The following is a 24,568-nucleotide window of genomic DNA, read 5'->3' as shown; positions in this document are numbered from 1 at the left end:
TATGGTGCAGTGCCGCACTGCCACTGGCACCTGGCTGTGACTGTGTGAGGCAGAGCTGAGAGCTCCACCTCCAAGTTTATAGTGACAGGCACTTCCAGCCTCTGTGAGTCACACAGCCATGCAGCAGTATGCAGGCAGAGCCTGGGTGCAAGGATATGCAGGGGAGCCTAAACCTGTCATACTCCAGTTGAGTGATACAAATTTGGTTAGTTTTGACTATTAAGATGAGAGACCAGAGGTGAGGCCTCTATGAGCTCAGCTTCCACTCTGTGAAAGTCAGAAACTGCCTAGAGTTGTGGGCGGTACCACACTGTGGCCAATAATACTACAAGCAATGTACAAGGGGAGGAGTTCTGCCTAACTGAGGGGGGCATGGCTTGCTGTAATGTCAGGTGATCTGTCCTGGATGTTCCCTATCACCCAACTAGGGGCAGCCAACATAAAGGAGATACTGATGATCAAGATGGCTAAAATGCAGGAGAGTGTGCTAGTGGGTGGCTGCTGAGGCTAGACAAGAGGTAAAAGGGATGGCACACTCACCTACTGTGGCACCATACCACCTTGCCAGTAATAGGCATGGCACCAGATAGTGATAAACAATAGTAACTTAAAAACAAACAAGAGCGATCCTGCGCACACCTGGAGCTGCAGGTATATACGATGTGAGTGTAGAGCACACAAAATACACAATTGAGATACAAGAAATTATTTAGACAGTAATCACTTGCACTTACAAACAATATGGTAATAAAGAGTCAGTAATATGTGAATCTTTTGATGTCATCTCAGTTTCAATTCATAATCCTTGGTTCAAACTTCAAAGTCCTTCTTTTTTTCAATGGCGGTTTTTTCCAAATACATGCAAACAAAAACGGAAAAGACACAATAGTGTAGTATGTCCTGAATGGGGGATTTCACAACACCCTTAGTGGTTTACAGGATTATGGGTCTGGGAGACTAGATGATTCAAATACTCTCAATCTCATTAGTTGGTACTGTACGAGGTGGCGTACTGTACTCACACAATAAGGGTGTGTATTCTGCCTATAAAGGTTTCTTTTCTGAGGATTTTTCACCATATTCCGTAACCATGTCTCCTATAATCCCCTCAAACAATGTGTATAACCAAGGATCAGGGCGCACCTGAATTTACAGTAATATCAGCACGTTGGTTCCCATATTATTATTTTGTCAGCTTATTATTAGTTTTTTGTTTTCGTTTTGCTGTTTAAGGAAAATGTACCATATGTTATATAGCTGTAGCAAGATTAGGTCAACTATTAGCTCTGCACACTTGTTGTAACTATTCAATTCCTAGACTATACTTTTTACTTTTATTTTAAAGTAAGGAATAATTTACACTATGCATGCACTAACCCAGTAGTAGGATTATACAAACTGGCTATCCAGCTGTTGTGGAAGTACAAAACAACCCTTTCACTAAATAAGCAGGCAGGGAATTTTAATTTGACAACAACATTTTAATTCTTCCCAGAGCTCTGCATTGCATTCCAACCCACCCTTTCCCCACTGCGGCAATCTGGTTGCAGTGATCTTGCCAGGAGGAGCAGGAGTAGGAGAGCTGCTCCAGGCTAATAACTGCATGTTCGTCACTTGCTTAAAGCTCCACTGTGTGCTGTGCTCAGCTGCCTATGTTTCACAAGACAAGAGTGGATGCAACTCATCTCATGCTGGGAGATCCTCTGCAGGCTGCTTTGCTTTCAATGACAAGCGCCAGCGGAATGCCTGTCATGCAAGCACATCACTACTGGGTATTGGGCCACCGCATTTTGGCCTTGGCTTACTCTGGTATGTCCACTTGTGGCAGAGAAACCCCATCTTTGACCCTAAATTCCCATGGGGCGCCCCCCTAGATGTTTACACTTTAAAAAAAAAAGCCAGTTCACAGGTGTCGGTGCCTCGGGAATCTTCCCTGGGGGGTCTATGGCAGTTTGCCTCTGATCTAGAGGACAAGAAGGTCAATGTGGTAAAGTGGGGTTTAAAACCTTTTTTGTGCTCTCTGCTTGACTTTTGTGGCCAGTCTTATTTTCTACCTACGACTTTCTGCAAGTGTTTTTATTTTATTTATTTGTAAGTGGAAAAAAATGTGATTATTTATTTTGTATGTAGAGTAACAAAGTAAAAACTGCTGCACCTTTGTATAATGTCCTCATGAACCATTTGTAAATCTAACTGATAGTAGCCAGTGCCTCCCTAGCCATTGACCTAACCTCAGGTCACTGGCACCTATCCATAGCTGCCTTTCCCTATAACCATGGAACCCTGCCCAGCACCCTTGTCTCTTTTGTCCTTGTACTTTTTAGTTAAAGGTTTATGCACAGCCGTCCAATCAGTTCTTCCTGGCATCACTTCCTAGCCATGCATGCTGAAGCTGGTCAGAGTGTGAGACAGAACATGGGCAGGAGTAGGAGGCTGGAGTGTCATGAGCATGAGGCTGGTATTACAGGGATAGAAAGCTGAAAATACAGTAGGATGGAGTGACAGAGTTCAGGAGGCTGGAAATACTTTGAGCTGTGAGGTTCAGTCTGACTGCGGGAACTAGTACGCAGGTTATTCACCGCTAATTGAATACATCCAGCACTGCAATTAGCGGTGGGGTAAACCCCACCACTAATTGAATTCCCCCCATAAAGTGCAGGTTCAAGGATATCCATATTATGACCAGGAGACAAAGGGCCTAATTCAGAGGGGCGTGCAGATCATGTGGGGATGCGATTTCTCACAGATTCTCAAGTGTGAAAATATCTAAATGCCTGTTTAAGCAGTTCCCTTTTGCACTGTCATGTGACGGACTTAGCAACCCCTGCAATGCCCACTGTGCATATCTGAGTAATGCTCAAGTGTGCTGTGGATCCGATCAATAGCGACTCCTCGAGCAGCTCCTGCCTCGCGCACAGCCTCCCTTGTAACTTTCTTAAGATATGGCCACTGGGCTGTAGTGCTATGAAAAATATCGCAGCTGCATGCCGAAACATGCTGATGGCACACCCATGACATCTCCACCCTGAGCAGCACATGAATCACAGAAGCCATCTAATGCATATGCCACATATGCACACCTTGGTTTGCATGTGAGCAGTAAGGTTTCCTGGACTTTTTCGTGCATGCATAATAGCAAATAATCTCTCAACTGCACAAACATCGGTACTGCTTTCACCTCTGAATTAGGCCCCTAATTACTACCTCATTCTGATTGATTATACCATCTGTGCACAAACATGGATATCCTTAAAACATGAACTGTCAGGATGCATTGACCAAGTTTGGGAAACCCTGTATTAGGGCCTTGTGCTTTATTGGTAGAAAATAAGTCTTGTTTTGTACAGGTGCCTATAAGCCCTCCACTCCCGTACAGAGGAAAGTCTGCATTGTAGGCTGTAGATGTTCGAAAGCTGCATTTTCCATATACAGTAACACTGAATTTTCCATATACAGTAACACTGAATTAAGTACAAAGTGCCAAAGTCTATCCAGTGTCACAGGCCTAGTGCATGAATGCAGAGAAATCACCAGGTCTGGTGACACCCGGGGCATACTCTGTATCCCCCTGTGCACCTCTGGCACATGTGCTTGAAAAAGGGAGTGTGGCCTAACTTAAATGGAACGTGGCCTTGTAAGGAATCTTGATTACCTCACTCTGGGGTGTGCTCAGCATCCCAGGAGATGCTGGCTTGCCCCTGGAGACTAACTAATGCATGCACTGTCGGCTCCTCCTCTATGACAGGAGCCGAATGTTGCAGGAGAATGTAACACTGCAGCACACAGCTCCTTTAACTGTGGATGAGCTGGCATTTTGGTGTCACCCCTTCTGAGGGTGACACCCATATGCGGACAACACCCCCAGCACCCCCTTGGTGACAGCCCTGCCTGAATGTGATCTGCAGCCACAGGCCTTGTGCACAAGTATGGCCATAGGCTTAGTTCCTGAAACCCTGGTGATCTTGGGTAGTATTGTAGACCAAGCGCTTCCCATTGGGACCTTACTGGCTCTGGTGACCTTGGCGGGCACAGGGGGTTAACCCCTGTGCTAGCCCATCCCCACAGGGGACAGCTGTGGAAGCTTTTTTGCAAAAACCATTTGCTGACCACATGGCTCTGATGTTGGCTTCTTCTAGCACTGACCTGGCCAGTGGTGCCTTTTCCTCCTTTCTTCTTCCAGCCTGTGTCACTTATCTTCATCCTCCGGCCATGACTGCTTCCAGGATTCCACACACAACCTAGTGAGGCTGTAAGACAGAACGGAGTCCTTATTTATAATTATTCACAGACAAAGGGTCTCATTTACAGTTGAACACATTTTGTGTGTTAGGCACAATGTACATAAGATATACAAACAATACTTATGACTAACAATAATGTGGCTACTTATAAAAGCACATACATATTTTCCAATCTGTGCACAATACAATAATGCAATACAGTATCATCTGCACAAGATAAAATAGTGACTTGACAGTGTCAGTAAGATGTTCGAAAGCTGCATTTTCCATATACAGTAACACTGAATTAAGTACAAAAAAATTACATCTGTTTACTACTTTGAAATTAAGAAGCAACTTTATTTTCTGCAGTAGTCCAACTAGAAATGACTAATCTGCACTACCGTCCACAACTTGACATAATCTACTTATCTGGAGTGGTCAACACACAAAACGTACTGTAAGTCAGTAGTGAGTAGGCAGTGTTGCTGACATCCATCATCATCATCAATATCTGTACACCAGCTCTCACAATATGACTCTATAAAGGTATATCTGGGAATACATCCATATCTAATTATGTTGTATCTGCAGGGGACATGCTACACCCTTCCTTATGCCAGCTCTTCATGTGAGTTGGGAATCAATGCTAAAACATGCATACATCTTGAAAATGTTTGTGCACATGAACAGTATGGATATGCCGATTTTCACATTACACAAGTTGATGCAAGTCCCAGAGTTCACATGAGTTCTCTATTGCACAACATGTGAAAGCCAACTCATAAATAAATAAAACATTATGAAGTTTGGAAGCTAACAGACACTTATTACATAACAGTTAACAATCAGCGAAGCTGTTCCCAAGCTGAGAGAACATTTCAAGATTTATTCGAGTCAAGAGTAATATTTGTACTTTGTTGTTTCATCTCTCAGGATTCAGGCACATGTTTTGTTCATATTGTCGCTAAATAACTTCTGTTAAATACACGTGCACACACATGCAGAGGGTATGTGGGTATAAATATACAGAAGTGAAGAGTACAACATTTTTGTACAGTTTTATTATTTCTCTGCAAAGATCAGAAAAAAATCTTGTTCTACAGCATGATCAGTACAGCTCTCCATTTGTAGGTGAAAGAAAGTTATAGAAGGATATGTACCTCAACCATTGCCTACTCTCAGCGTGGCAGCACAGGAACAACATCACTAGGTAAAGAGAGAACAGATTGAGCCACTGCCCTTTCCATACCAAGACTGGAGACTTTAGGGATGGTGCCTTTTATGCTTATGGAGCGCTTGCACACTCAGGATAAGGTATTTGTCCCTCCATCACTGCACTATAGACTGCCTATGATGGGGAGAAGGAATGACAGCAAAACACACAGTAGATACTCATTGGTCAAGCTCTTGTCACATTGCTAGCTGCTCACCATATACAGTGCACCTGCAAGGAAACACAATGCTGTCCTATGCACTCAACCTAACAGTGTGTCCACCCAGCTAGAACACTATGGGGGAGATATACTAAGCACTGGAGAAAGATAAAGTAGAGGGAAAGTACCAGCAAATTAGCTCCAAACTGCCATGTTACAGGCTGTCCTTGCAAAAATGTCAGTTATGAGCCGATCGGTTGGGATCTCTCTACAATTTATCACTCTCCGATGCTTAGTACACCTGCCCTTATATAACTAAAAGTATAAGGGCACTATAACTCAGCTGACCTAATGTACAAATAATAACCGCTTGCCTTGTGCACTATTACATACTGCAGGTATTAGTACCTAATGGACTTTAAACTGTATTTCAGTGGCTGGAAACAGGTGAGTGGTAGTGGGAGGAGAATACATGGTATGGGAAGCCAGAGGTCAGTGCACAGTAAGAATAATCACCAAAGAGAACAGACAAATAGGATCCAAGAGACGTGGTCAAGAGGGTAGATTTCAACAAGAATAATCCAGTAGCTTCAATGAGAGCAGTCCAGTAGTAATGAGATAGACACAAGGAACCTCCAATAACTGGGAAATACAGGCAGGTGCAGATCTCCTTAAATAGGCTGGAGTCCAATAATGTCATCCATGTAAGGTATCAAAAAGATGAAACAGCACATGCACTTTGAACTAGAAAGCTATTTAGGGCAGAGCCTCTGTACACACTGGTGGGCAATAGCAGCAAAAATCCATATTGGTGGGAAAGCCGGGACAGTAGCACCAAGTAGGGACAGCACAGCCATGTAGAGTCCAAGAGAATCACTGAAGATGATCCTCAGAGACATCGCTGCTGAGTTTGTGTGAGTGCAGCTTGTGACAGGGCACTACAATTTGTAACAACATAATGTAAACAATGAAACATTGCATTGAATAACAAACAAATTACAGCAGACACATCAAGAAACAATGGAGTCTATTTATAAAGCTGAGAAATGCCCATCTTGATAGATTTAAGTTCAGAATGATGGGTTGTTCAAATTATGCTAACATGTAGAAACAGGCATTTGTTTTTAAAGGTTCATATTCTCACATATTTTCTCAGAGTTGCTCAGCTTCAATTCCCATGAGCTTAGCAGGTGCAAAATATACAAAGTTGCAAATGGAATTCAATGGAATGCCATTATCTATGTGTTCCCAGGGACAGCAGAATAGGCTAGAAAATCAATAATTATTTGCTGCTGAATAATAATAATAATAATAATAATAATTTAGGCAATACTGCCTCCTGCTGCTAATAGAAAATACAGCTTATAGTGTGTACATGACTTGATAATGTTTTGGTGAAGCTCAACACATGCTCTAAATATGAAATTATGTTTGATTCTAAAAGCTATATAAACCCCTTCCATGCTTAATAAAGACAGTACTGCTAGAACACCATAAGTGTGTGTGTTCTCTTACTCTCCGGCCGTTAAACCTTTCCTTTATAAATAAGCATGGTTATGTGACAACTTGCCGTTATCACTCTGCTTTGGGCTATTCACAAAGCGGGTTATCATGGAGAAGTTCTTGACTCCCCCAGAAGCACCCCCACTCCATATCTGAATCGAATCACCATACTTTAATATGGTGAGTGAGATTCATGAAAGAACGGCAAGCTTAGCTTTCTGCTTCTCCAGGGAGTTTAGATTTGTCATCTCAGGATGGAACAATCTGAACTGCACTGCGAAATGGGCTGGGAACCATTGTGCTTCCCTGCCCATCAGATTGCACCATCCCTGCAGTTCAGATTGTACCATCCTGAGTTGGCAGCCTCCCGGGACCTCAGCTGCTGGCGCATGCACAGAAGGGACCCGCTGGCTTCACAGAGGGACTGCAGGAAAAGACAGCACTGCTGGAGCCCTGGATACCGGATCGCATTGCTGGAAGGGGAAGTATACATTAATTATTTCTTATCAAAGCTATATATCGCATCAAATGGATGCAATGCATAGTGGTAAGTAACAATTCACTTTTCATTTTCTACATGAATAGACCCCAACATAACTTACATGATAAGTGCGTATTCTACTGTTTGCTGTCTCAGGAAATGCAAGCTTTACCTTTAAATTAGAGATGAGCAGTTTGGATTGGAGACAGGATTGTGGGTTGGGAGTCCTAGGAGGCACTTCTGTATAAAATGTTTGCTGCCTTCTATATCCACTGTAGGACCTATCCCAGAATGGTCCATGAACATACAGGAACATGAATGAAGTTGTGGGTGCACTTAGCTATGCGTAATGTTTTCCAAACTGTCATCCAAAAGTAGGGTCTTTCAGTCGGCAATTACAGCACTCGACATAAGGAAAAATGACAAGTAAGTAGAGGGCCATGTGTGGCATAGTTTTCAAATGTGGTAGGAGTGACAAAATTTCACTGCTATAATAATCAACACACCTAACTTACATAGATGCAGGTATGTTGACATATATAAAGCTATCTTTGTCAGCACAAAACAATCAGAGGCAGAGTGTTATGATAAAACACGCCTGACTTACAAAGGTAAAGGTGTGCTCACGCCCATACAGGTATCTGTAAAATGTGTACAGACAGATGCGTACCATGCATTCACAGGTAGAGTAGCGTAGATTCTCCTATAACGGTTTCTTTGGCTCCACAGTTATTCAATAGTCATACGTTAATTAAAAACGTGTTTAAAAATACATATTTGTCAAACAATATAAAACATGAATAGTGTTAAACAGCGGAGGTACCATCTGGGAGAAGTAAGGACCAATGGTGAGATTTCAAGGAGTGGTTACCAGTAAGACCACCTCCTATCGCCAATTTGAAAAACTTGAGGTAAAATTTAATATAACCCAGGGTCGTACCTTCCCCCAGAAAATGGTACTGGATCCAGCTGTGTAGCACCTCCTTTACCAACGCGTTTTGAGTAAAAACTGTTTTTCAAGGCATCTGACATGCCGGATAAGTGTGAAGGGACAGTTTCAATGGCCGGGACCCTCTCTTATGTCCCCCAGTAGTAATCCCTGGTCTGATTGCATATGAAGTGGCAAAACTGACCCCTCTCTGTAAGGGAGGTTCCCAGCAGCCTGGTTTTTCTACTTCCTCAGCCATGGTCAGAAGAATCTTCAACATGGCTTTTCCTGCAGCGATTTCTTCATAGGCAGGTGGGTAAAGACGTCTCTGGAGATGCATAGGGTAGAGTTATGTCTGTGTCTTACAGTATGGAGTTTGCAGGATGAGCCTGGTAGGAGTTCTATTAGCAAAACCCGAGCTTGATGGTGGGAGGTAGGGCATGGTGGAATAGAACTTTTTGCAATATTATTCTTTTTATATTCAGAATCTTGTGTGTGATCATTGGTTAGGACTTTGGGGTTGTAGGAGGCCCCAAAAGACATAAGCAGTGTTTATATTTGCTGAAAGATGTTATGTGCCCACCATAGATTGCTGCCAAACCACCAAGGGGCCATTTTTCATTATATATTTGCAGCTTAATCCCCCAAAACAACTGTTTTTGCTGGTTAACTGCAAATATTAAGTATCCCTTGAATATATCACAGATGGATCGCAGCAGGCATCACAATGTCTGCTGCAATCCCTATATTCCCACCAGCAGCCACATTCTCCATGGGTTTCTAAGGGAGATGCGATGCTGCCAGATTTACCATTTTCCAGAATGCTTAGCATTCCAGAGATTGGTCTCCACAGCTACAGCCATCTAAATATGGCGGCAGCCCATTGTAGCCTATGAGCTACACAACGCAAATGCCAGGAATGGCCACTGTGCATGTGCAGTCAGCAGGATCTCCAGAAGCCCCGGAAACCCTTACAGCATATCACTGGGATGGAATCCTGTTGGAGCCCATTTTCCTGCGGGTGCATGATTATACTGTGATGAGAGGGGTTGTCTCTCACCTGAATTACCCATATTCCTGTGGGATCAGCTCCCTCCAAGGGAGGCTAAAGTACAGTGCCATTTCTTGCGGCGGGCGAGCCATGTGATCACACGGGGCGCCCGCCGTGGCACTTTGTGGCTCCATCCTGCTCCGCTCCTCCCTCTTCCCTAGTATTCTGCTTGGGAGGCCGAGTTTCGTGGAATTATGCGGTTGCGTTGTGATGTAATGATGCAATCGCATCATTCCACGAAACTCCACCCCTCCTGAGCGATGTATTAGGGAAGAGGAAGGAGGGGGAGGGGGATTTCAGTGCTGGCGGGTGGGAAAATACACCCCCTTGGCAATGAACATGGATCCCAGAGCATGAAACCCCTGGCAACCAGCATGACACCCAGCGCATGAAACCCCTGGCAACGAGCGTGACACCCAGTGCATGAAACCCTGGCAAAAAGCAAGTACTTTAACAGTAATTAGTAGCTTTACTGTAGGGCATAATGTATCATGAGCATTGTGGTGTATGGCATAATATGGTGCAGGGGGCATAATATGGTGCAAGGGGCATAATATGGTGCAAGGGGCATTACTGTGTGGGGCTTAATATGGTGGAATTTCTTTTTCCTGTGATGGCCGAAATCTGTTGTTGCAGGGTCAAAAACTGGGGTGTAATGTCTACGGGGGAGGCGCATTTTTTTGATGCTTGCAGTGGGAGCCAAATTGTCTTAAACAGCCCAGCTAAAGCAAAACCTGTGCAGTCTGCACTAGCAGTGGAGGTTGGGGATTCTGGATTTTCCAAACTGCACAGATTCAGCAGGAACTTAGCACTGAGAGACAGGAAAGTTAAAAACTCTTATACACCCAGTGTTCTGTACACTGATGGTGAATATCAGTGAATATGTAGTCTCTGTAGTGCCAAGCCTGATGATATTGTCTGTGCCAGAAGAGCATAGCAGATTGTGGCTGCAGGCCATTGCAGGAGTCTGACCATTAAGCACTTTAGTGCTGGGACATTTACTTGGACCTGTTTATTTTATGTGCCTGTTTGTCCAGGCTTATATCTATGCATATTGAAGTCCAGTGTCTGCTGCCATTAAAAACACTTCTTCACTAAGAACCTGCCTGTTGTGAGTCCTCAACCCTGTTGCAATACATTTACCCGAAGCAAACACATATTGCAATGCAATCCTGGGTGCTAATATCATGCCCAGATTGCATTGAATATGAGATAAATGAAACTGCGATCCTTCTGAAAGAAAATGCAGCAAATCTACGACAAATGTAAAGGCTATTTGAAATTCCCAAAAAGAGAGTACCAGGCAGTGGCCCGGGTGTGTTAAAAAAATGGGTTTCACATGGACGTATGCCGCACCAATATGGGCGTGCAAACATTATCAACTGCTATTTCAACTGTCCCGGCCCTGGGAGAGTGGAAAGCCCGGGACGCCCACAACCCCTGCTACCCACCACTGCTGAGAGGGCCTTGACTGGAAGTATTGAAAATGTCCCTCCTAAAATGGGCATTTTGGGAGGGACATTTTCCAACGGTTGAAGGGGCAGGCGTGTAGAACAGCCCCCGCCGGGACCACTGATCCGTTATGGTGGCCGCCGGGGAGGGGTTCCCCTGACAATGAGCAAAACCCCTGACAAAGAGCAGAACCACCCTGAAAGCAGTTACTGTGTATTGATTTTTATTATTATTATTATTATTATTATTATTATGTTTTTATTTAGTTTTGCATGTCAAACAAGGAATACACAAAAATGAGGCAGTACAGAGAAGCATAATTCAATTAGGAAAAGCAAGAATTGAGACACAGTAAATCAATATTAGTCCAGAATGATACTCGAAAATCAATCGACATAGCAACCAAGTGTTAAATCCTGCCTAGACAATACCAAACTTTAACATGAAACAAATCCAAAGAGCAAAGAAAGAAAGAGCGAAAGAAGTTCGAGAGAAGAGATGAGAAGACAAAAGAGGGGATGAAGAGGAGGTAGGGTTGTGTGGCAATCCAAATAACCCAAACAAATATTCAAGACAAGAGGACAATCCTACTTATATCAATAACCCATAGCGTTTCAAATTAGAAGACCTGAAAAAATGTGAGCCTGGTCTCAAGACACGTACAAGTGGTACGTCTGTGTGGACTTAAAATCAAGCCAGGGGTACCATGTGGCTTTAAATCTATGATGATTTTCAGGCGTTACCCTCAGTTCTTCCATTGACATGTACATATCAATCCTGCTAAACTATTCCTTTACAGTAGGTGGGAAGGTACAGCGCTAATGAACAGGAATCACTGCTTTGGCTGCACTATTTAGGAAGTTTAGCAAAGACTTCTTGTATGTCGTTAAAGAGCCATGGACTAAATTAAGAAGCCAAAAAGCAGACTTAGTAGGAACATCCGTCCCCATTATCAACCTAGATATACTGTAGTGATAACATTGGCCCTCATTCCGAGTTGATCGCAGTGAATCATCGCATCGCAAACGGGCAGAAAACAACTAAACGCGCATGCGCAAAAGCGGAAATACGCATGCGCGAGCATAGCGATACGACACTTGTGCAGAAATACTACAAAGAAAACTGCTCGTTACACAGAAACGAAAACGGGCAGTGGCGAAGGCGTGACAGAGGCGCGACTTCGCAATCTGACGACATGGGCGTGAAAGTGGGCGTCTAGTGTGGGAGTATGCAACTAGCAGTAGGCGTGTTTTTGCAGAAATGCGTTTTCGATGTTAAATTTAACATAGCAATTCCTCGCAATCTTGACGCAGCAGCCGAGTAGGTCTGCAGTTACTCTGCATTTGCGAAGTAGTGTTACAAGTGTGTATGCAATAATTAGCAGTTAATTGGAGAGGCCATTCATCTGTTGTCCAATTACTTGCTAAACACTGCTCTGCTGAAGTACTGCAAACAGCAATTGTGTGGACACATTACATGTTTATTCTAAGCACCTATAAATCTGTAACGCTGCCAAATAAGGTTTTTATTGTGAGTCAAGTTTTTGGATAAACATTCATGTTAAGTGCATGTTTTAATGTGTTAAATACTACCAAATGCAAACCAGTGAAATTATCAAAACTGCAAAACTACATCAGCAACATCTAAACTACATAAAATGTTACCTTTGTATATCCCAAATATCAGGACCAACATAATGCAGCATACACTTAATTTTTTACTTAAATAAAACTTTTATCTTTGGTTAGAATATCTGACAATGTTTAAAATTATGTCCTGTTGCCCATAGTAAAACAAAACCTGAGTTGTGACTATTTTTATAATATGGACATTAAAGTGTGGTGCAAGGCATACCTGTTGCATTTTTAAAGATGCAATGCTTGTATGTTTTTTCGGATTGTTCCCTTGTTCCCCAAGTGTCTATATGCTTTGCTAAACTTTCCTGGACTAAGATTAACATAATGCATTAACTTTAATAAAGTACACAAACTTTTTTTGTTTTTTTTTGTTTTATTACTGCTGTAATATATTTAGTGATCCAAACAACAAGGCTACAGGTGAGTATCACAGGCAAAGATGGACCAAGCAGCAAGCAGATGCCACTGACACAAATGACATAGCAGAACTCAGTACTAGGGAAACTCCATCTTCTGACAAAATAATAATTTTAATGCAAATAAATAATATGGTGTAAACACCCTGCCAGACAAATATATTTGGGGAACTGAGAAAGATTCAGGAGCCAGCACACAAACACAACAATACACAGCACACTAGGAAGAGGAAGATGGCTCTGGTGTACAGGAAAAAAAGCTCACAGGCTACAATATATCAAAACAGAAATAATAAATTTCACTAAGAGGGAGTTAGCCATTCTGGCCACACAAGCCAACACAAAAAAAACATAGAGACAACATGAAAAATATGGGTGCTGCCCATCTGGAGAGACAACACTTTCTTTTTTTTTTTCCCCGCCTGATGCTGTTCTTCTTGGCTTGGTCTGCGGAGCGACCTTCGTGTGCCCTGCCCAGTGGGATGTTCTTCCTGGGCAGGGGCAGGGGAGGGAGCCGATGTGGCTGGATCTCTGCCACTGTGGGCAAGGGAGACAGCGATGGCCTGGAGCCCTTGCAAGATGCTATTTGCAAGGTTTTGGAATGAGGAGGCAAGTTGATCTTGTCCCTGCCTGATCTCTGCCAGACCTTGGCAGAGTTGAGCAACACCTTGCTCCACACTGGTTCTGTGCTCAGTGAGCCGGACAGCTATCTGGCTTACCTCCCGGATCATCCTGTCCTGAAAAGCGTTTAGGCTCTCACCATACCTAGCTATTTCAAGCAGGATCTCCGGGATAGCAGAGGGTTGGGTGGGGGGGCCAGTTGGAACCTGGATAGGTGGGATTTGGGGTCCCACACTGCCAGACACACTAGGTCCCTCCACCTCAGCCTCAGCCACATAACCCTCCTGTGACTCTACCTGCTCACCCCCCTGTGCTGTGTTATGTGCAAAGCAAATAGAAGAATGTGTGGAAAAAGAGTAGAAAAAAACAATATGAGACTTTTGTAACAAAAACAATTAAACAATACAAATATGTGTGTAAACTTACCTGGCAAGTCATGTTCCGTCAGTATTTCAGGCAGGTCCGTGTCCATATAAGACACCCCTGACCCCTCCTCATAACTGACACAGTCCATCGCCATCTCCTCCAACTCTGTATACTCCACAGCGACAGATGGTCCGCCCCCTGTAGCCCTTGAGGCATTCCACTCCGCAGACCTCTTGCCCTTCAGGCGGGATTTGAAGTCGGCCCAACTACATATATTAGGAAAAATAGGGGCAAGGTATATTTTTTTTAAAAAATCCTGCTTTAATATATAGGACACATGGGGGTATATTTACTAAGGTCCCGATTTTGACCGAGATGCCGTTTTTTCTTCAAAGTGTCATCTCGGTAATTTACTAAACTCAAATCACGGCAGTGATGAGGGCATTCGTATTTTTTGGGAAGTCCAAGAAAATAATTACGAATGAATACACCATCGGTCAAAACACGGCTGTTTAAGTATGAATCTCGGTCATTTACTAAGAAGTGCAAAGCAAAAAAAAATAAAACACTGCCGTTAAAAATTACAACTCGTAAAAAAGTGCTAAAAAAAAAACAGACCTGCTTTTTTAATCCGTGATTGTATAGGCATGCAGGGATCCATGAGATCCGTGCATGTATATCAGTGGGAAGGGGTGGGAAAGTGGTTATTTTCTTTAAAAAAATTGCGTGGGGTCCCCCCTCCTAAGCATAACCAGCCTCGGGCTCTTTGAGCCGATCCTGGTTGCAGAAATATGGTGAAAAAATTGACAGGGGTTCCCCCATATTTAAGCAACCAGCATCGGGCTCTGCGCCTGGTCCTGGTTCCAAAAATACGGGGGACAAAAAGAGTAGGGGTCCCCCGTATTTTTAAAACCAGCACCGGGCTCCACTAGCTGGACAGATAATGCCACAGCCGGGGGTCACTTTTATATAGTGCCCTGCGGCCGTGGAATCAAATATCCAACTAGTCACCCCTGGCCGGGGTACCCTGGGGGAGTGGGGACCCCTTCAATCAAGGGGTCCCCCCCCCCAGCCACCCAAGGGCCAGGGGTGAAGCCCGAGGCTGTCCCCCCCATCCAATTGGTTGCGGATGGGGGGCTGATAGCCTTTTGTGAAAATGAAAAGATATTGTTTTTAGTAGCAGTACTACAAGGCCCAGCAAGCCTCCCCCGCATGCTGGTACTTGGAGAACCACAAGTACCAGCATGCGGCGGAAAAACGGGCCCGCTGGTACCTGTAGTACTACTACTAAAAAAATACCCAAAAAAAGACAATACACACACACCTTGAAAGTAAAGATTTATTACATACATCCACACAAACATACATACATACTTACCTTATGTTCACACGAGGGTCGGTCCTCTTCTCCAGTAGAATCCAAGGGTTACCTGTTGAATAAATTATACTCACCAGCTCCAGGGTCCCAGGCTCCTCTTAGCATCCATTTGTAATCCACGTACTTGATTAAAAAAAAAAACGGAGAGCCGAGCCACGCACTGAAAGGGGACCCATGTTTTCACATGGGCCCCCTTTCCCCGAATGCCAGAAACCCACTCTGACTGATGTCTAAGTGGGTTTCTTCAGCCAATCAGGGAGCGCCACGTTGTAGCACCCTCCTGATCGGCTGTGTGCTCCTGTACTGTCTGACAGGCGGCACACGGCAGTGTTACAATGTAGCGCCTATGCGCTCCATTGTAACCAATGGTGGGAACTTTGTGGTCAGCGGTGAGGTCACTTTCGGTCAACCGCTGACTACAAAGTTCCCACCATTGGTTACAATGGAGCGCATAGGCGCTACATTGTAACACTGCCGTGTGCCGCCTGTCAGTCAGTACAGGAGCACACAGCCGATCAGGAGGGTGCTACAACGTGGCGCTCCCTGATTGGCTGAAGAAACCCACTTAGACATCAGTCAGAGTGGGTTTCTGGCATTCGGGGAAAGGGGACCCATGTGAAAACATGGGTCCCCTTTCAGTGAGTGGCTCGGCTCTCCGTTTTTTTTTTTAATCAAGTACGTGGATTACAAAAGGATTATCCGAGGAGCCTGGTACCCTGGATCTGGTGAGTAGAATTTATTCAACAGGTACCCCATGGATTCTACTGGAGAAGAGGACAGACCCTCGTGTGAACATAAGGTAAGTATGTATGTATGTTTGTGTGGATGTATGTAATAAAACTTTACTTTCAAGGTGTGTGTGTATTGTCTTTTTTTGGGTATTTTTTTAGTAGTAGTACTACAGGTACCAGCGGGCCCGTTTTTCCGCCGCATGCTGGTACTTGTGGTTCTCCAAGTACCAGCATGCGGGGGAGGCTTGCTGGGCCTTGTAGTACTGCTACTAAAAACAATATCTTTTCATTTTCACAAAAGGCTATCAGCCCCCCATCCGCAGCCAATTGGATGGGGGGGACAGCCTCGGGCTTCACCCCTGGCCCTTGGGTGGCTGGGGGGGGACCCCTTGATTGAAGGGGTCCCCACTCCCCCAGGGTACCCCGGCCAGGGGTGACTAGTTGGATTTTTGATGCCACGGCCGCAGGGCACTATATAAAAGTGACCCCCGGCTGTGGCATTATCTGTCCAGCTAGTGGAGCCCGGTGCTGGTTTTAGAAATACGGGGGACCCCTACTCTTTTTGTCCCCCGTATTTTTGGAACCAGGACCAGGCGCAGAGCCCGATGCTGGTTGCTTAAATATGGGGGAACCCCTGTCATTTTTTCCCCCATATTTCTGCAACCAGGGTCGGCTCAAAGAGCCCGAGGCTGGTTATGCTTATGCATTTTTTTTCTCCGTTTTACAGTGTTTTTATTTAAAAAAAAAAAAATGAACCCCAGCACGGATCACACAGATCCGGCCGAGATTCATTGTGATAAAGTCGGCAGTGTTTTGCTAATCACTGCCGTAAAAAACGGGAAAAAACACGAATGACATCGACATCGGAACAAATCGGAACAAATGAAAAATCCGAATACGACAGCTTAGTAAATTAGGCGTAATAAATTCAAAAAGTTGCAGTTTTACACTTTCGATGTCATTCGTGATTGAACTTTGACCTTTTTCCGAAAATTACGAATGTTAGTAAATATACCCCATGTTCTGCATTTGGTTGCTGTAGACATCACATCTAATATATAGGACACATGTTCTGCATTTGGTTGCTATAGCCAACATCACATGTAACTTGCTTTTTAAGAATACTTTGCACAGATAATGGACTGCCAATATACACTTACCGTCGTCTAACTTCCTGTGATGTTCGGACTATAGAGCCGACTTCATTCACAGAATGAGTGATGTCCCTCCAGATTCGATCTTTGGTAGCAGCACCCATGTTTTTTGGTCCTCTATGTATTTTTGACATGGCCTGTGTGACCAAAACACGCAACTCCCTCTTAGTGAATGCGGGCTGCCTTTTTTTTCGCCTTGAAGTAGCCTGTGAGCTTTGTTCCTGTTCTTCCTCACCATCTTCCTCGTCACTAGCTGCTTGTGTATGTTGTGGTTGTGCGGCTAATGCTGAATCTCCCTCAGTTTCCCCAGTCTGTCTGTCTGGCAGGGTAACCCCTCCTAACTGCTGGGTATCAGAAGGTGGAATGTCTCTAGTACTGAGTCCTGCTTCTTCAGAATCCGCAGAGGCGGATTCCAGCATTTGCCGACGCAATGCTATTTGTCTTTGTGCCAATGCGGCCTGCTGCCGCTGCACGCGGTCCATCTCTGCTGCCAAATCCTCACGAGTAGCCATGTTGCTAATGACATGTCTGTACGCACAGGTGTGTAGGTATTTATAGCTACGTGCGCAGCGAAAAATCACACAGGTGTAAATTATGCTAATTGTGTGACTGATTGTACTGCTTATTTAAGAGCCTTGTTTGCAGCCTGTGTGAGTGGGTGTATGATGATAAAAACTGCTGTGTGTTATCTTCGAAGGTGGTCGTCTTTGGTACAACTTTGCAGTGAGTAATTTTTGCATTGTCTTGCAGACAGATGTCCGTTTATTCGCTTTAAACATTTTGTATAGCGTAGTGCGTTTTTTTTGCTAAGTTTCTTTTGTGAGTATTCCTACATTAGTCAATTATCAAGCCAAGTATGTATGGTGGTGCAATGGAACTGGGTTTATGTATTTTGGAGGATATCTGTTTGATATTTAAATGGTTTAGTATGCCATATGTTTTTATTTCTTACCTGTACTTTACAGTGTGTATGTTATATTGTTCACACAGTTTGTTTGATTTATTAGACTCCTTCTGTGTCTCTTGTAGGTGTCTCATTGTTGGATTTAGGATCCATATTTTGATTTTGACCAAGTTGGCTGATTTTTTGTTCTTTTTTCAAATTGATTTGTAACTTCATTGATTGACAGGGTAAGTAGCCTATCCCTGTGTGTGCTGCTGTTTGTTGTAATTGTCTATATGATCTCTTAGACTCCTTCTGTGTCTCTTGTAGGTGTCTCATTGTTGGATTTAGGATCCATATTTTGATTTTGACCAAGTTGGCTGATTTTTTGTTCTTTTTTTCAAATTAATTTGTAACTTCATTGATTGACCAGGTAAGTAGCCTATCCCTGTGTGTGCTGCTGTTTGTTGTAATTGTCTATATGATCTCTTAGACTCCTTCTGTGTCTCTTGTAGGTGTCTCATTGTTGGATTTAGGATCCATATTTTGTTTTTGACCAAGTTGGCTGATTTTTTGTTCTTTTTTTCAAATTAATTTGTAACTTCATTGATTGACCAGGTAAGTAGCCTATCCCTGTGTGTGCTGCTGTTTGTTGTAATTGTCTATATGATCTCTTAGACTCCTTCTGTGTCTCTTGTAGGTGTCTCATTGTTGGATTTGGGATCCATATTTTGATTTTGACCAAGTTGGCTGATTTATTGTTCTTTTTTCAAATTAATTTGTAACTTCATTGATTGACCAGGTAAGTAGCCTATCCCTGTGTGTGCTGCTGTTTGTTGTAATTGTCTATATGATCTCTTAGACTCCTTATGTGTCTCTTGTAGGTGTCTCATTGTTGGATTTAGGATCCATATTTTGATTTTGACCAAGTTGGTTGATTTTTTGTTCTTTTTTCAAATAAATTTGTAACTTCATTGATTGACCAGGTAAGTAGTCTATCCCTGTGTGTCCTGGAGTGTGTTTGTAGCAAGTGTGTATGTTATTTTTGATTGGCCATTTCTCTATCTAGTAGGTGTTATTTCTTGGTTTACAAAGCATTTACTTTTGACAAAGTAGGGCTGATTTTTGCTGTATTAGCTACTAAAGGACCCCCTTTTTTTATAAAGGTTTTTTTAATTAACAAACTAATTTACATTATTCATACTTAGTTGTTTGAATATATATTGTGTCAGTTATTATATGTGTATGTTTGAAATCTCAAATACTTTTTGATTTGTGATGTTAACCTATGTTTGAAATAATTAGCTAAAGGTTTCTTTTTGTTTTGTTTCCAATTTTGTGTTTTGGACCCGTATTTTATTCTTGAAGAAATGGAGTATGCTCCTGCAGTAAGTTAACACCCATACACTTTGCCTTTAATTATGGCTGACAATGTTTTTTTTTTTTAAATTTTATAAAAATGATTCTTACCTTCATTTTAAGTTGGTGATGTCCGTTCATGTGGCAGCTGAAGCCCTCCCACCCCAACCCACGGAACCACTCCCACCCCAACCGCTGCAAGCCCTCCAACCGCAACCGGCTCCTCATCATCCAAGGCAACGGAGGCGTGCTAGGCCACCAATTTTCCGTACCCGTGTCCTCCTTTTTGGGATGCCTGATGATGTGGTTTTGCTCAGATACAGGCTGCCACCTCATCTAATCCTAGACACTCTCTCCATAATAGAGAGTGATCTAGAACAATCCATTAGGTATCCTACAGCAATACCAGCATTGACACAATTCCTTGCTGTGTTACATTTTGTGGCCACTGGTTCATACCAGCATGTTGTGGGCGATCTGGTTGGCATGTCGCAGGGCCAGTTCAGTAAGGTCCTGCGGCGTGTCAGCCAGGCTTTTATTAAGCGCGTTAAGCAATTTATTGCTATGCCTTTGGATGTTGGGGCCCTAGATGTGGTGAAGCGGCAATTTGAGGAAGGTGGTAGTTGCTTCCCACATGTTATTGGGGTTGTGGATGGCACACATGTAGCTATTGTACCACCAAGACATAATGAAGAAATTTATAGAAACAGGAAACTGTTTCATTCTCTGAATGTAATGGTTGTTTGTGGGCCATCCCTCCAGATCCTGTCCCTGAATGCTAAGTTCCTGGGGAACTCCCATGATGCCCATGTCATTAGACAATCAGGGATATGGCACAGATTAAGATCGATGGAAGGACAAGACATGTGGTTATTGGGTGAGTGTTTTTATTTATTTACTTACAATAATATTTTTTAAATTTACATTCTAATTATTTTATTTTCTTCTCATCAAACAGGAGACCGTGGATATCCTTGCACCCCCTGGCTCATGACTCCTTACAGTAAGCCCAGGCCAGGACCACAGACGGCATTTAACTCCGCGCTTACTGCCACTAGACAGCTGGTGGAGCGCACGATTGGTGTCCTTAAAGGGAGGTTTCGTGTGCTCCACCGCACTGGTGGCGACATCATGTATTCGCCAGAGATGGTAAGTAAAATTGTGGTCCTGTGCGCCATTCTACATAACATCGCTGTAAGGGAGCCAGGGGTTGGGCGGAGAGTCGGTGGGGGGAGTGTTTCCCGGAGGGGAAACGAAGTAAGGGCACGCATTGTTCGGGAATATTTCAGGTATAGTGTTTTTTAACAAATTAAAAATATATAACACAAAGTCAATGTATGTTTATGTTCATTTTGCTCTGATGTCATTTAGGTAGCTTTTGAAAGTTCATTGTGTAATTGTTTTGGTGTGTGTGAATATATTATTAGTTGTTTCTGTAAATATTCAAACATGTTAACCTTACAATGTTTTTTTTTATTTTAAAATATTTTTCCGTTGTTAAAATGTTTTTTTTTTTATACTAATCCTGTTTTCAAAACCAAATACACAACATATGATACTAAATGTGGAAAACTTTCTGACTGTGTAGCTGATTGTTCCTCCAAAATGTGGTGAGTACACAGATTGTCACAAGTATTTTAGTAAAAATGTGTGTGTGTGTGTGTGTGTGTGTGTGTGTGTGTGTGTGTGTGTGTGTGTGTGTGTGTGTGTGGAATTGTGAGGGTAGGTTCTTTTATTATCATGTTCTTCCGCGACTGCGAATTTCTGCTTTCGCGAAATAACCCCTCTGCTCTTCACAGCACTGCAGACAGCAATAAAGTTTATTCAATGCACACATCAATAAAGTTAATTTAGATGACAGCACAGATTTTACACCAATCACATGCCAACACACACTATAAATATATGCCCATATATGGAAAACGCCATTGCCATGATGCGTGCTGAACCGTTCACACGGCGTGAGCTCCGCGTCCTGGTGGCGGTGATGGACCGCCGCGTAGGCCGCGTAAGGCGCTTTATCCCAAACCGGGTAAAGTGCGAGGCCTACGCGGAGGTCCGCCGCTTGTTAAGAAGCTGCATCCGCAGCCGGAGGACCATTATCCAGCTGGAGAGGCGCTGGAGCGAAGGCGTACGCCGGACTTGTTGGCGGAGCTACGCCAACAGATCCGGACCCTACGTGGGCGCAGTAAGTAACATTTCGGCGCATGACGGATTTTACGCATAACCTTTGCATACTTTCACTAAGTGAGAGTGTGAAAATTTGCACACTTACAATAAACATGAGTGTGTGTGGGTTAGGCAAGCAGTACTGCAAACCTCCCAACATGACCCTCTCCAGGAGGGACAGAATACTCTGCTTCTGGACTTGTCACTTAATTTAGTAAATAAAGGTGTTTCAGCACAGATGATGGCAATCATACATTAAGAGGGAAGTGACAGAGCACAACATTCTGTCCCTCCTGGAGAGGGTCATGTTGGGAGGTATGGTACTGACTGTATGTTGTTGGGCATAATTACTACACAGGCTCACAACTGAACACAATAACCTGCTCAGTGGTTTCTTTTAAAAAATGTTGGTGGTTTTGAGAACTGGTGATGTTGGCTATAACAAACATTCATATTCTATATATTATCGGATAGAAGGTGCTTAAGAAAGTTTAATTATATTATGTTTGGTTGCTAAGGACAACATCACCAGTATAAACATTTTAATAACTTAGTAATGTTACCCCTGTCTCTTTAACATGGTACAGAACAGAGTAATATGAATATGCGGATGTTCTAAATGTATATGTTAAAACCTAAAAATTACATATGTCATTCTAGGGCGAGCACAACGGCAAGGTGCTGCTGCTGGTGCAGGGAGGCCACAACAGGCACATCCACAAACACCATCCCCTTCTGGCTCCCCCTCCACCTCTCCTGCCAAATCTCCCTCTCCAGCCACCTCACCCTCTCCAGCCACCTCACCCTCTCCAGCCCAATCCCCCTCTCCTGCCCAATCCCCCTCTCCTGCCAAATCCCCCTCTCCAGCCCAATCCCCCTCTCCTGCCCAATCCCCCTCTCCTGCCCAATCCCCCTCTCCAGCCCAATCCCCCTCTCCTGCCTAATCCCCCTCTCCAGCCACCTCACCCTCTCCAGCCACCTCAGCCTCATTTTACCACTCCCCCTCTCCAGCCCAAGCCCACTCTCTTTCCCAATTCCCCTCTACAGCCCACACCCCCTCTCCAGCCCAATCCCACTCTCTTTCCAAATTCCCCTCTCTGCCCCCCTTCCCCTCTGTGTCACAAAAAAGCACACCACCACCCTCACCCTATCATTCCCAAACACCCTCTGTAAGTACCTCCCCCTTCCATCCTCTCACCCAATTGGACCCTCCTTCCCCCATCCTGCCTCCTTTCCTCATCCAGCACCCATCCCCCATCCAGCCAACCTCACCCATCCAGCCTCCATCCCCCAGCCAGCCCCCATCCCCCATCCAGCCAACCTCACCCATCCAGCCTCCATCCCCCAGCCAGCCAACATCGCCTACAGAATGGGCAGCAGAGGCCCCAGAGCCACTAGAGGGAGGTGGCCAAGTGGCAGAGGAGAGTAAGTTCGCACACATTCCTTATTTTTAATTTTTAAAAATACAAAACACATTCAAATAAATGCTGTGTTGTACTGTGGCCAATCTTTTGACAAGGTTAAATGCTTGTCTTCTTCAGCATGGTATGGATGATGCATTCACATTTGTGTGCGGGACATTATATGTACAGTGTCTACATCTGGTTGCTAATCACTATGTCGACAGGTTTGCCTGCACAACAAGGTTTGTATGTGAAACATTATATGCAACACATTTAGACCTGAGTGTTCATTTTTGTGTGGTTTTACTTTTACAATTGAGCTTGGGTATTGCAATATTTTCCGTAAAAAGTCGCAGGAGTCACTTTGTTAGCCAGCCTAACGACACAATGATTTGTGTTGTGAAAGTTACACTCCCAAAATGCTTATTTGCTTTTTCAAAACCTGTTTGACCTTATTTATTTAGTAAGGCAGGCTTTCAGGGAGTGTGGGCATGCTAGGATATGTTGTCCTTCTGAAGATGTTGATATGCAGTGTGATGATGCAGGGCAAAACAGCACAAAAGACAAGTCTGCTTCACTACAGATGTGAATGAAGACCAGTATGGGGTTACATGTACTAATTTGGGGGTGTGATTCAAGATTGGATGTTGAACATAGCAACCAAACAAAAACAAAGTTTCAGTTATTTCCCACCTTCTAGAAGAGAAGTAGAATGTGATTGGTTGCTATGGACAACATCACACCCTAAATATAACTCCCATCTTAGTAAATGTACATCATGGTGTGGTAGACTTTTACACATTGAAATTTTGCAAGGACAAACATTGCTGAGTATGCTTGTGTGTTGGTATGCTACTGTTTTGTCATTTATACATCCATGATGTATATCATTTGATATGAAAGTGTGCTTTTTGGAATTGTGATGTAATAGGTAATGTGAGTTTTGTTTTAATTTGCATTTTGACTCTGCATTTCAGATGGTGCCATTGGAGATCCCACAAGCCTGGCAGGCATCGTTGGCCGGATGCAGGCACATTTGGAGGCCATGTTGGCCGAAGTAAACCATTTGGCAAATTTAATTTAAAAAAAAAAATATATATATGTTTATAAAAAGCTTAAAACAAAAAATGTTCCAAAAATAAAAAAAATTAATTTACTGTTATGCGCTTGTGATGTTTTTAATGCCAAAATATTAAAGCATATTGCAAATCAGAAATTGGTTACCTAACAAAAAAAAACACAAACAAATTACGAGTTTAAGTCTTATTTATTACATACAAATTAGGTTAGTTAGTAGCTTATTTTTAAAATAGTTAGTAGCTTATTTTTAAAATAAACATGTAAACACATACATTCACACACTAAACATCCACACCAAATTATGCTATTTACATTTATGTCAGGCACAGTTTACACATCTCTTGCACTTCTTAAAAAACA

The 24,568-nt window shown here is 43.3% G+C and overlaps 1 protein-coding gene and 2 long non-coding RNA genes across 3 annotated transcripts in view; 2 read left to right on the top strand and 1 right to left on the bottom strand.

Annotated features, from left to right (window-relative positions):
- Positions 1-18,623, top strand: part of LOC134956867 (uncharacterized) — a 35,146-nt gene extending 16,523 nt beyond the window's left edge. The window contains exons 4-5 of the long non-coding RNA XR_010186242.1: positions 18,344-18,445; positions 18,528-18,623. This is a non-coding gene — a long non-coding RNA (uncharacterized LOC134956867). The remainder of the gene's footprint in view (positions 1-18,343; positions 18,446-18,527) is intronic.
- Positions 567-4,782, bottom strand: LOC134956865 (uncharacterized). Its single transcript, XR_010186241.1, has 3 exons — positions 4,680-4,782; positions 4,144-4,247; positions 567-828 (listed from the first exon to the last, which is right to left on the bottom strand). It is a non-coding gene; the product is annotated as an uncharacterized LOC134956865 (long non-coding RNA).
- Positions 18,624-19,088: 465 nt separating the features above from the next.
- LOC134956864 (uncharacterized) lies at positions 19,089-24,256 on the top strand. The gene is made up of 6 exons (XM_063938757.1): positions 19,089-19,183; positions 19,566-19,585; positions 20,319-20,433; positions 20,515-20,705; positions 22,386-23,150; positions 24,106-24,256. Exons 2-5 carry the CDS (start codon positions 19,568-19,570, stop codon positions 22,896-22,898), a joined length of 837 nt encoding a protein of 278 aa, XP_063794827.1. The 5' UTR covers positions 19,089-19,183; positions 19,566-19,567; the 3' UTR covers positions 22,899-23,150; positions 24,106-24,256.
- Positions 24,257-24,568: the final 312 nt, after the last annotated feature.

Source organism: Pseudophryne corroboree, chromosome 9 (assembly GCF_028390025.1).
Source record: "Pseudophryne corroboree isolate aPseCor3 chromosome 9, aPseCor3.hap2, whole genome shotgun sequence".
NCBI lineage: Eukaryota > Metazoa > Chordata > Amphibia > Anura > Myobatrachidae > Pseudophryne > Pseudophryne corroboree.
Note: the sequence above shows the minus strand (reverse complement) of the source record. Positions and strands in the feature narration are given on the sequence as shown.

What these genes read in the sequence shown, in the direction of transcription:
- LOC134956864 (XM_063938757.1), top strand. An exon ending in ACAAGACATGTGGTTATTGG is followed by an intron (nt 20,434 to 20,514) that starts GTGAGTGTTTTT and finishes CTCATCAAACAG; the next exon opens with GAGACCGTGGATATCCTTGC. An exon ending in TCATGTATTCGCCAGAGATG is followed by an intron (nt 20,706 to 22,385) that starts GTAAGTAAAATT and finishes ATGTCATTCTAG; the next exon opens with GGCGAGCACAACGGCAAGGT.